This window comes from Canis aureus, chromosome 3 (genome assembly GCF_053574225.1).
Source record: "Canis aureus isolate CA01 chromosome 3, VMU_Caureus_v.1.0, whole genome shotgun sequence".
In the NCBI taxonomy this organism is placed as follows: Eukaryota; Metazoa; Chordata; class Mammalia; order Carnivora; family Canidae; genus Canis; species Canis aureus.
Window position 1 is genome coordinate 48,686,926 of NC_135613.1, and position 12,352 is coordinate 48,699,277.

At 39.5% G+C, this 12,352-nt stretch overlaps 1 protein-coding gene across 8 annotated transcripts in view; it reads right to left on the reverse strand.

The window, feature by feature from the left end:
- Positions 1 to 446: 446 nt before the first annotated feature.
- ULK2 (unc-51 like autophagy activating kinase 2) overlaps positions 447 to 12,352 on the reverse strand; it is an 82,693-nt gene continuing 70,787 nt past the window's right edge. For 2 of the 8 annotated variants that reach the window (XM_077892476.1, XM_077892469.1), the window contains 8 exons: positions 11,062 to 11,211; positions 9,841 to 9,972; positions 9,356 to 9,567; positions 7,507 to 7,685; positions 6,936 to 7,054; positions 6,399 to 6,571; positions 3,641 to 3,776; positions 447 to 2,783 (listed from right to left, as the gene is read on the reverse strand). In XM_077892476.1, coding sequence (XP_077748602.1) covers positions 2,725 to 2,783; positions 3,641 to 3,776; positions 6,399 to 6,571; positions 6,936 to 7,054; positions 7,507 to 7,685; positions 9,356 to 9,567; positions 9,841 to 9,972; positions 11,062 to 11,211 — 1,160 coding nt within the window. In that variant the 3' untranslated portion in view covers positions 447 to 2,724. The remainder of the gene's footprint in view (positions 2,784 to 3,640; positions 3,777 to 6,398; positions 6,572 to 6,935; positions 7,055 to 7,506; positions 7,686 to 9,355; positions 9,568 to 9,840; positions 9,973 to 11,061; positions 11,212 to 12,352) is intronic. The other 6 variants (XM_077892472.1, XM_077892470.1, XM_077892475.1 and 3 more) reach the window with 6 other exon arrangements.

Below are 12,352 nucleotides of genomic sequence, written 5' to 3' on the forward strand. Positions count from 1 at the left end.
TTAGAGACAACATGTGCAAAGTTCTCCTGCAATCGCTTCCATTGCCTCAAGGATTCCCTGGGTGTCTGAGTCAGTGGTCTCAGGTCCTCTGTTCCACTCAGCTTCTTGTCGGCCCATGGAGACCGAGAACAACCCAGCCCTGACAATAAGCTCCTCTCCAGGACTCCAGCACAGGCAAGCGGACTGCCACCACTGCTGGGTCCTCTGGTGGGGAGAAGGGAGTATGAACTATGGGCACCATGAAGTCAGGGACCAGGTGCTGCGAGGAAAAATCCTTACCATGGGAATAGCTGGGGAGCAGATCCACAGAGTACTCCTCTCCTTGCATCCCTGTGCTCACTAACTTTCCACGTTATGGCTTGGATGCAGGCGGCACCCCATGAGTGTGTGGACTGGACCGCGTTTGTCTTGTTAAATCGATGATAGGAAATTAAAAACTACTCATGGAAATGTAAAGCGTTTATTATTGCTATAGTCAAGGCAAAATCTCTGAAAACAATTGGCCTTGATAATGGAAGTAGAATCAGAACCATTATTCATGAGTTTACAGTCTGTTCTCTGCTGTTCGGACATCACGGTTTCACACACAGCATCTACCACGAGACTGACCTTTATTTTATACAAGAGGATGAAGAATGAACTTGGAAGTCACAAAGCATGGCTTAACTACCTCCCTAGTTACCTGACTTCAGACCAATCACTTGCTCTCTGTGAACCTGTTTCACCCTGTGTTTTAAAACAAAACAAAACAAAACAAAACAAAACAAAAAAACAGGTTGGGAGGCGGAGGGGCCAGACTGAACCCAGCCCCCCTGGAGGAGATAATGTGGGTGAGAACTGTGAGAACATAAATGAAATTGCCTGGGACACCTGAAAAAGTGATACAAAACAGTATTCCTACTAACGATGTTTACAACCCCTGCAGGGAGGGGCCAGAACCCTCATCATGTAGTCTACACGAGTGGTAGCCTGCATGACAGGCTGAGCATCTGAAATCTGGGGGCAGGACAAAGGATATTAATGACCAAGCCTCCAAACTCACTGAGGAAGGACCTGGCCTGAAGAGCCATGTAATATGGACCCAGCTTTACCCTAGAAACACTTTGTCAGTTTTATTTTACCTTAATATACATCTGTACACACAGGAATAAAAAGGCTAGTACACAACAATTCCGTGAGTTTTACCTAGTTTCGAGAGTAATGCATGCAGTTACAAATGAGAGGTAGAAACACTGTATTAAAGACCTAAAAATACAAACATCATATAAATAAATGTTCAAATTAACTGCTGGAATTTCATACAGATAAATAAGGTAAAAATTACATTACTTTGTCCAAGTAAAGGAAAAACCATGTTTTCGTCTTTATCAGTACACTAAAATTAGATTAATGCCAAAGAGCTTCTGTGCAATTTGTCAGGAGTTTGGATGATATTATCTAAAAGGATAAAAGTAAAAGGGTTAAAACTGGAGAATGGTTTATTCAAGTATTCAAGCAGGTGAGTAAAAAAAAAAAAAAAAAAAATCAAACGATACACAATGCAGGAGCCATTTCTGGAGAGGTGTTAACTGCCCGCATTCTCCATGACTAGCTATTTGGTGAACTGTCAGGATTAACATGAAAAATACACATTAGGCTGGGGAGAGCTGCCCATTTTCCTAAGAGAAGACAAACCTCATTTTTCACTAACTTCATGTCAAAACTCTACATCACCAACGAGCCTTTAGGTCACCAACTTTGTTTTGGCCCTACAAAAATTCTTGAGGGTATCCTGATTGGTATTTCTTCTAATACTGCCCAAGTAAACCTAGCCTTTAGTAAACCTAGAGATCACAGGCATCAATGCACATTCTGCATGCACAATAAAAAATGCAACCAAAAGCAAACAACCAGCAACTCAAAAATACCACTGAGAAAATCTGTATGTGTAGATGGATAGGTTAAAAAAATGCAAAGGTTCACACGAACACAAGTTTTTACCATTTAAAAGTCCACTAGAGATTATATGTGAATTCTGGAAAGGGTGTGTGTATATAATATAATCAAGTAAAATATTTTAAACAAGTCCATTGTGCCTCAGTTAGTTGTAAATTGCAAAATCCAATACACAGTTGTTTTAATAAATTAGTGCAATATGAAAGATTTTGGAAGATTAACATGTGTCCATATTAGATCAAATAGAAGATTTCACAATTTCTTCCAAGAGCTTTCTTTCAGCTTGTTCTCACGCTAGATCTTCCTGAGCTGTTTAAGGATGCGTGCTCAGATTTAGACAAACCTACCCCAAATAGCAAACTGCCTGGGTGAGATGTAGATTTTACTTTTATACCTCAGCAACTGTGTGGAATTTCACACACTGCTCTGGTAAACTGATTACAGAGCCACTCACTTTGTTTCATTCTTAATTATCCTTAAGAATAACTGCACTGGTGATACTGTTTCTAAGGTACATTTATTTACGGAGTTCAAACTGAGAGCCAAGTGGAATACTCTTGCTCCTGCTTCTACAGAGAAAAGGGAAGGGGTGACGTCTCCAATAAGGCAGATTTCCTACAAGTATGTAGTTTTTGGATTGTTTTTCCTGTTTGAAGTCCTGCTTGTTCTTTGGTAGTCACCAGGTGAGGAACTAGGGTTTCCTGGGGGTGGGGAGACAGAACCCAAGTTTCGATCCCAAACTTCTCTCCCCAGGCCCAGCAATGGTCCGCGGGACAAGCCTGCTGCGGCTCACAGCGTCGCGGTGCTACAGCAGAGTGCTGACAATCTTCTTTCAATACTAGTTTTATCTAGAAATAAAAGAATTCAGAACAAAAATCATTTATATTGTCAAAACCAAGGAAAGAAGAACTAATGAAGAAAAATAAGCCCCACCATTAATTCTCCATGTGTATCCTTGTCTCTATACTTTCTTTGGCCCAAAGTTAACCATTCTGAATATTTTTTCTTTTCTGCCTAATAATTGTTAGATGTAACTTCTAGCTCAGTGACGCCCAGTGGCAAAACTTAGATTTGCATGTACAATAAAGGATATTCAGGTTTAACAGCTCACTTGCTCACAGCTGTAATTAATTTTAGAATTGCCATTCCCTTGTGGCTCTTCAAAATGTGGTGCAATCACATATACTCCAGAGGGTCCACCACCTCCTCATAAAAAACCAGTATTCTTTTGACAAATGGTATCATCATCCTGGCAGTCTATCAATCTCCCCTCTGCTGTATATTCCAGATCTATCACAGTCTTCACAGATCACAGAGTCTTCATAAAATTCTTTAGTCACTAAGAAGCTCATGAGGCTTAAAATAGTTGCATTTATTACTTTTTAACAATAAAAACAAAAATAAAAAAAATAAAAAAAACAATAAAATAAAAACAAAGTGCTCTCCATACACAAACACACATCTGCCAACACAGTAATGCTGTGTAAAAATCAAAAGCCATCAGTACGTCACAAGCATCATCTCCAATCTTCAATTCTCTCATCATCTAGAAGAAGAAACAGACCACAGAAAGGGTAAGTGATTTGCCCAAAGCCAAGATTCAAACCCAGACAGTATGATGCCAAACTCCAAGCTCTTCCTGCTGCACCTGCAGGAGTCAACTCAGTTGTCATCAGTAAACACACTGGTTTCTAAGTTAACTTACATTTATGTACATTTTCAATATCTGCAGGGTCCTGGAGAATCTTAGTGAGGCCTTCCAAAAGAAGGGCTGCCTTGTGATAACGATAAACAATATCTTCAGTCTGCTGAAACATCTCATCCAGGGCTGCAGACTGAACCTGAAGCCAAGTCGACAGAAACGAGAAGATTCTCAACTTCTCCAAGAAAATAGAAATCCATTTGGGCAATGCAGCTTTTAATGGAATCTATCTAAAATTAACACTTTTTAAAAAGATTTTATTTATCTATTCATGAGAGATGCAGAGAGAGGCAGAGACACAGGCAGAGAGAGAAGCAGGCTCCATTCCATGCAGTGAGCCTGATGTGGGACTCGATCCCGGGTCTCCAGGACCACAATCTGGGCTGAAGGTGGCGCTAAACCGCTGAGCCACCCGGGCTGCCAGTAAAATTAATACATTTTGACAAAATGATATAATCTACTGAACTCTAAAATTCAAAGGTGAGCAATATAAAACAGGACCTTCTTGATGAAAGAGTTATTCTACATTCAAACAAGTCTCGGACTCAGATTCAGGACTCATAAAATTTTTACTTCTAAACTGGCTCTTCTATGACTACACTTAAAAAAATTATTTTAAACATACTTTCACTCTAGGGCAACCTGACATTTCATTCAAGTAGATTTTGTTATAATAAGATAATTAAATGGTGTTAAAAGTCATTTATTAGCTTCTTTTAACCAAATGATTTTCTGGTGTAGTCATTCATTCACTCAGATATATGTGCGGAGCACCTTATCCGGTGCCAGACACCACACACTGAAGGAGTGGTCACAGTCTAAAGGGACATACAGGCCTGAAAAACATGGCATTCTAATTCCAAGGTACACATGGTCTTATAGGAGGAAGCCCCAAAATGGTACAGAATATATGCTTGGGTGTGTCTAATCCAACATGGAAGGAAGAAAAGATTAGGGAAAGCCTCCAGGAAGTGATGTTTAGGTTGAGTCCTACAGAAGGAGCAGGGGTTAGCCAGGTGATGGGAAAGGTGGGGAGGGGCTTTCTAGAAAGCGGGCACAGTAGTAGTACTCACACATTGTATTTGAGTTTTCCCAACAGTGTTCTGAAATTAGGCCCCAAATAGCATTACTTAGAGCAAGTCAGTAAACCAAGACTTAATACCCAATCTAACTGCAATTTCAGTGCCTCGGGAATGTAACTTTCAACCATCAACAAGGCATTTCCTGGTCAATAGATCCCTTCCACCACCAATCCCCCTCCACCCCCAGGAGAGCAACTTTGCCTTAAACATGCATTCCTGGCTGGTAAATCCCTTTCTTCTTTTTTATACCCCTCTCTGTCTATAAAATCCTGTTTTGTTTAGCTCAGCAGAGCTCCCCTCTGCTTGCTAGATGGGATGCTGCCTGATTCATGAATCGTTTAACAAAGCCAATTAGATCTTCAATTTTACTTGGTTGAATTTTGTTTTTTAACAATTTCCTTAATCATTAAATGCCAGGACTGTCAGTAACCCAGAATCCTAATGTCTTGTCAATATCTTTTATTTCTTCCAAACAATACATTAATGCCTCTTATGATAAAACAAATAAAATGGGTGCAGAAACTAAAAAGGAAGAAGAAATAACCAACTAGACATAGTGCTAATATCGACGAGCTTGCTATGTAGCCTGGACAAAAGGAGGAACTTATTCAAGTTGTACTGCTCTTATTATCAGAAGAGAAAGGAGCACTATAACTCCTTAGGAGAGGACATTTTTCCTGGCACAAACTTCTAAAAATAATTTATCATATCAAGTCTTAATTCAGTATAGAGTGATAGAATGTATGTTATTTATAGCAATAGTTTAGAGCAAAATAATGTCTATTATTCTTTTCAACAGTTTATATTCCAAAGTTATTTTCCTCTGACTTTTTTGATAATGGCTTTCATAATGAGGGCAAGGGTAATATAATAGTACAACTCAAAGTGGACAAATTGGGGGGGGGGTGAATTTGTAACGTTAATGTGGCAAAAAATAAAACTGTTCAATAATTTTCCCCCCACTTAACCACTTCTTTAACAGTCCCTAATTTTATTTCTACTTCAAAGCAGTTTTCCTGCCATGAGACAGAAACAAATCATTTAATAGAATAACCACACAATTGGAAAAGTAAAGTTTACTTTGTATCTATACATAAGTCAGTAAGTAGAGTCTGGGCACATGAATTGGTTAACAGAGTAGTATTTTTTCTAATGTTTTATTATGCCAAAATTTCTTAAAGAGTAGAAAATGCAGATCCAGCCAAGGTTTTTAGATGCAAAGTATAAAAAGATTAGACTGTGCCTGATGTTAGCAATTTTTAAGAGGTAAAATAAAATGTCACCAAATGTGGTAGCCAATGTTAATGTCACTTCATGTATTACTTGTGTTAATTACATCTAATTACTCTTTTCGTAAGAGGTCGTCACAATGTGTGGGACTTGGGAGTGGTTAAGGGCATAAAGTCTTTTGAAAAGAATAATGGCAAGGGGTGCCTGGGAAATGGTTGGTTAAGACTCTTACTCTTGGTTACAGCTCAGGTCCTGATTTCAGGGTCATGAGATCTAGCCCTGCGTTGGGCTTTGTGCTAAGCACAGAGTCTGCTTGAGGCTCTCTCTCCCTCTCTCTCTGCCCCTCCTTCACTAGCTCTCTCAAATAAGTAAATCTTAAAAAAAATAAAATAAAAGGAAAATGTCAAGTGGGTATTCAACTCAAAAGATACTCTTACATAATATTCAACCTTAGAAAGGGTTACCATTTCTACAGCACAATTATAGATGAGTTTCTCTGCAGTCACACTGTTGATTTCATCAATAAATCTCTGTTTGTCAGAGAAGAAGCGATTCAGCTTTTCTGTAAGCTTCTTGCACATGGTGATGCAGAATTTATATCGTTCGTTCAGATTTTTGACAACTGAAAAGAAGTTGAGAACTAATTTTAATTTTCCTCCAAAAGTAAAAATGTCACAGTGACATGCACCTTTCCTGCTGATTTTCAAGGATCACTAAATCATCCTTGAAAAAAAAAAAAAAAGGACCAGAAATCAGATTCTTCCATGTGTTCCCTTCCAGTTAAGAAAAAGTTGAAAATAAAGTACCCTGATTGTTCTCTGTATCAATTAAATGGAAACAAAACAAACAAACAACGAAAAAGCATCTTTGTCCCTTTAAGAATATTAAATAACACAGAATTCCTCATCAAAAACTCTCTTAGTGTAATGGGGAAAAGGGGAGGCCTAAGGACCTGTGCGTCCATTACTGTCACACTCCAGCCATACCTTGTTTCACAGCTGTGGATGGGCTCAGCTTCCCGGACTTGATCTGGGCTTTGGCGAGATGCAGAGAGGCTGCTAATAGCTGTGCCGCTTTCATGTATAACACCAGCTGCTCCACCCGCCTGTACCAGGAAGGCAGCAGAATGTTACTGTGGGAGCCAACATGCCAGACATCTCTACATATCGTGTCACCATTAAAACAGCATTTCTAAAGAAATATCATTGTCCTCGATGTTTTTAATGCACAAATAACTCCTGAAGGAAAAAGGCTCAGCACAGAAAAGGACATGTGTGTGCGTCTTGAATACAACAGGTATACTCAAAAATCAATACCATCTCTTCATCATCAAATGTCTTTAACAGCATAAGTTACAAGGAAAGGGCAGTGCTACAGTTGCAGAATCTTCAAGTCTTAGCTCACACAGTGAGATCTAGCATAGTGACATAACTTAGAGCTCCCTTGTAGCTTTTCTAAGGAAATATGATCCCTGGTATGTGACAAGGCCTCCATCTCAGACATGAATGTACAGAAAGCATGAAGAATCTGGATGTGAATGGCAAAGGGGGCACCTACCCCCAGTCTTTGCTTAGTTGGCTGATCTGGTCCACAACCACACTCTCCTGGATCTGGTATAAGGAGACAGCAGATGTGCACAGCTCCGGGTGTCCTCCCCGCACGGCTGTCAGATCCAGCACACATTCAGTGAACGTTAACATCACGTTCAGGTGGCGTAAGGTGTCTGTGTGTTCCCGCTGTGGCAAAGCCAATTTGTCTTAGAAATTTGCAGCTAAGAAACAGCACACACTTATTTCTGTATATAAACCATGGCCAATGCTACTGTGTTTCAATATACTTATGAATATCAGGATGAGCAAAACAGACTAAGAGTTTTAAGTTTCAGAAAACTAGTAAGAAAATAAACAGAGGTGAAACAAAATGTGGGTGTGTGCATATGTATGGATGAAAGCAGCCACAAAATTGTTTCAAAGATATGAGGTCACTGTGCTTTCACCACACACACACACACACACATACACACACACACACACACAAAACCCCTAAACAATGAAGTCAACATACGTGAGACAAAACATGACAAAATAAATACCAGGATTATAAGGATATTCTGCACACTAAACCATACTTCTTGATAGTTTTGTTAACTCAACTGACTTATTAAAGCATTCAGAGATGCTTTAATTTCTGGTAGGCTTTCAGTTCACAGTGATTCTTAATACCAAAGCTCTAAATTTCTGTAAACTGTTCAATTAGTTAAAGACAGGAGTAGAGGTAGACATAATAGCATGCATTAAAAATGGGTATTCTAAAATTAATGTTGTTTTGAGATGTTTTTAGCTCTAAATGTTTCCTGAAAGAAACATTAGTAAGACTAAGCTTCTCATTCTCCCTTTATCATTAAAAAAGGATGTGAATCATTTTCCTAGAGAAAGAAGATTAACTTTCCAATTAACTTTGGAAAGTCCCTCTGCTCTCTGACAGCATACTGGACTATATATTCCACTACAGCAGAAAAATGTATTTTGGAAAATATTTTGTGTCTAAAAGATGGACACTGAAAAAACTCTGACAACTGCTTTTCCAATTTTAGGACTGGATTACACATGTTTGAAATTACTACTAAGTTTACTATAAAATCATTAATAAATTTTGCATGCAACATTTTATAACTTTTATGTGAAATACTTAATTCTCATTCACACAAAGGAGAAATGTTAGAGGTCCAGCATGGAGAGAGAACTTCTCTATTGGTCTAGAGAACTGACCATTTAAATTTGAAGTGCAAGCTATGTTAGCACTGTGACCAGGGGGGAGGACACAGTGCAAGCCACGGATACTGCCCTGAAGCCAAGAACTTAATGGTCTTTGGAGTCATAAAATTAATTTCTCTTGTTCTAAACTGGTGTTCAGAATGCTTCTGATTATGATGTGTTTTTCCCCGTAGAACTGGCTCCATGGACAGAATGTGCTGGTCTACAGATGTGAGCACCTGCTTGGCAGGTTTATTTCTCAGCGTGACTAATCTGGCGTTATGCTGTATTAATTTTTTAAGCCTGGATGTCATTATCTTTATCTTAATGAAGAAAAGCAAGCATTGAAAAAAAAAAGTTATGGTTTTAGGACAAGGAATATGCTTTACAAGTCCTGTAAGTAGTAAAACAACTTCAGATGAAAAATCTGTGTGTGTCACTTCCTATCAAGCAAAGCTTGTTCTGGATGAGTTGTCACTGTCAACACTATTCTGAAATTTTGTCAGCAATGTTTTTCAAATAGGAAAGACAAGTTAAAAGGAAAAAAAAAAAACTTGAGAACTTTTGAGAGTATTTTGTTCTTTCCTCATCCCTAGAACCCCCTTTGGTGGTCTCCACATTACAGGCACACGCCGCAGTGGTCTCTTCTCTACCTCCATCAGTGTTTCCTCTGGCAGTTCGGGGGCCTCAAAGGTGATGAGCCCCTCTAGGCTGGGGGGTGAAGCACCATGAGGCATGTATCTCAGGCCGGGAGCTGCCTCTGCTCCTGGAGGGGAAGACCCCAGGCACGGACCCAGCGGCGGGGAGCCCACACACACGCGGCCACTTGCAGAGCATACGGAGCCTCCGGAGCTGCTGGAGCCGGCTGCAAGGAGACAAGACAGGCGGTGCGGGCCCACAGTGAGCACAGGCTGGGACTTCTGGGTCCGCGGCTCCTACTAGCCACTAGCCCCTCCCACTGGCCCCCCCACCCTTGACCCTCGATTAGCTGCCAACCCCGCCGACCAGCCCCGGCCCCGCCCACTAGCACCGCCAGCTCCCCCCACCCACTAGCCAAGGGACTGAGGAAAAATGTTAAAGGTAAAGTCACTGACCCCTCACGGGAGCATATGAATAGGTTTTATTTTTCCAAGTTCACCTTTACTTCTTGTTGATACGTGTATTTCGAAGACATCATCATGGCTAGCTTTAAACAAGTTTATAGCATACACATTTCTCCCTGTTGCTCCACAGTCATCATCATAAAATGCAGCGGATGCATAGCCGTTCACTAAATTTATACATGTGATGATTGTCTGGAGGATTTATACTATTTCTGATTTTTATATCACAAATAACACTGTAATGAAATCCAAAGTTTTCCCTTCTTTTGAATGATTCATTTGTGATAAGTACTCTGAAGTGATATTATAAACAGGAATGGGATTACCACAGATCAGATGTTACATTTTCAGAGCTCTTGGTAAGAACTGTCACACTACTTTCTACAGCAGCTGGGAGTAGGCACGCAGATCCCACCAAACCTCAGCAACGCTGAGCATTAAATCTTAGTGTTGGCTTCCTTAAAGGTATAAAATGACCCTTTCTGAAAACGATATTTTATTATTATTTAATACTTTTAATAATATGAAGAACAAGATTATTGGCTCTACTTCCTCTCTCATTATCTATTTATAATCCTTTGCTTATAAATCTCCTGACATCTTGATTGGTAACTTAGGTAGCATCAGAGAATTTAAAGAACACAAGGTACAACATAGAAAATGATGCCAATGGCAGCTAATTTCAAGTCCAATCTAAATACTTTCTTAATTTGGGGTATTAATAACCTATCTATAGAGCATGGATGATAAAAGCAACCTACTGGCCTATACAAATGGAAGTAGGATTAAGTGCAAAGATTAGGACCCAAAATAGAAAAACAGGTAAAACTGAGGTTTCTAAAAGAGCAAAGATAAACAACAATCTACCGTTTCAAAAAATTTACCACGGGTACTAAAATAAGCCTTAAAAAATATATAAATAAATAAATAAATAAAATAAGCCTTTAATAGAAGAAGCACCATACATGCATAGCTGCTTTGCCATAGAGAACTCACATTTATATTACATTGCTCTAATAGTATGTATTATTATAAATATATAGTACTTTTATAAAGTTTCTTTTTCCCCCCACAAATAAGGCCCCATTTATACCTTTTAATGCTATAAAGTAAAGGAAATGATGATCTCAATGTCATTGGTAAAGGAACTGAAGTCCACAGATGTTAAGGACTTGTCTAAGTCACATCATTAGGTCATTGACAGAACACTCCACTCCACAAACACCAGCCAAAATGATAATAAGACAATTCTTCACCTGAGGTTGTTCTTGTTCGAAGGACCATATGGGTACAAGTGGGGGCCGTGGCACTGTGTGGAGGAGATCCTACAGTGAACAGGACAGCCCTGGAACTTGCTGCTGTTCCTATAGGAGGTGCCAGTACACCACCACAAGCTCCTGCAGGGGCTACAGTGAAAATTTACAAAAATGTTACATTGCTTCCATAGTGTTTATATTTGAGGGTGGGATTATAGGGAGACCTTCACTTTTGTATTAGGGTTTCTGAGTTTTTGTTTTTTTTATATTAGGTATTTTTTACTCCTAAAATCAGAAATTCAACACAGATCTCCATTAATAGTATTTCACAGTAATCTCTTCTTGGATGTGAACCTTCTTCACACCAAAGCTTTGTATTCACAGTTGCTTCCATATACTTCTAAAGGACATAAGCTGCAGTCACACTGTTGAGGATCACTCGAAAAAGTGGAAACCAAGAACTTGGAATAAAAATGTGAGGGAAAGCCGAAGGGAGATCAGGAGTCTCCACAGTATAAGAGCTTTAAAAGAGAGAGAAAGTTGAGTCGAAGTACATATATGCTTGAACTGCAGCCATACACCTGTCAGGAAGGAATGGAATGGGCTCAATGTCAGAGGGGCCTGATGGGCTCAGCATGGCCTGAAGGGAACAGAAGGTGAAAAGCCTCTCTCCACCAAACTAAGCAGAATCAATAAAAGTTGTTCAAAGCTTTTTCACACTCAGGCATCTCAAAAACATTACATTTCTGAGGACACAGAATGGAGGCAGGAATTAACAACACAAACCACAAATTTAAAAGTAGATACAGGGCAGCCCTGGTGGCTCAGTGGTTTAGCGCCGCCTACAGCCCAGGGCGTGATCCTGAAGACCCAGGATCGAGTTCCACGTCAGGCTCCCTGCATGGAGCCTGCTTCTCCCTCTGCCTGTGTCTCTGCCTTTCTCTCTGCCTCTCTCTCTCTCTCTCTCTCTCTCCTCTCTGTGTATTCTCATGAATAAATAAATAAAATCTTTAAAAAAAAAAAGTAGATACACTGAACCAGATATAGAAAAAACTGCCATCAGTGTCCATGGAGCTCTGTCCAACAGAGCATAATAAATTTGAAGTATCTAATTTACAACAGAACAGAGAGTTCATAAAAATCTTCTAGGGAGCAAGGGAACATTAAGTGGAAATTAACTAAATAGTATATCTATTGTTACATAAGATGTACAAAATGACATATTCTCTTTATGCAGTATTGTTATGATTTTATTTTAGTAGGTACAGATGTATTTAAAGATGGTCATGAA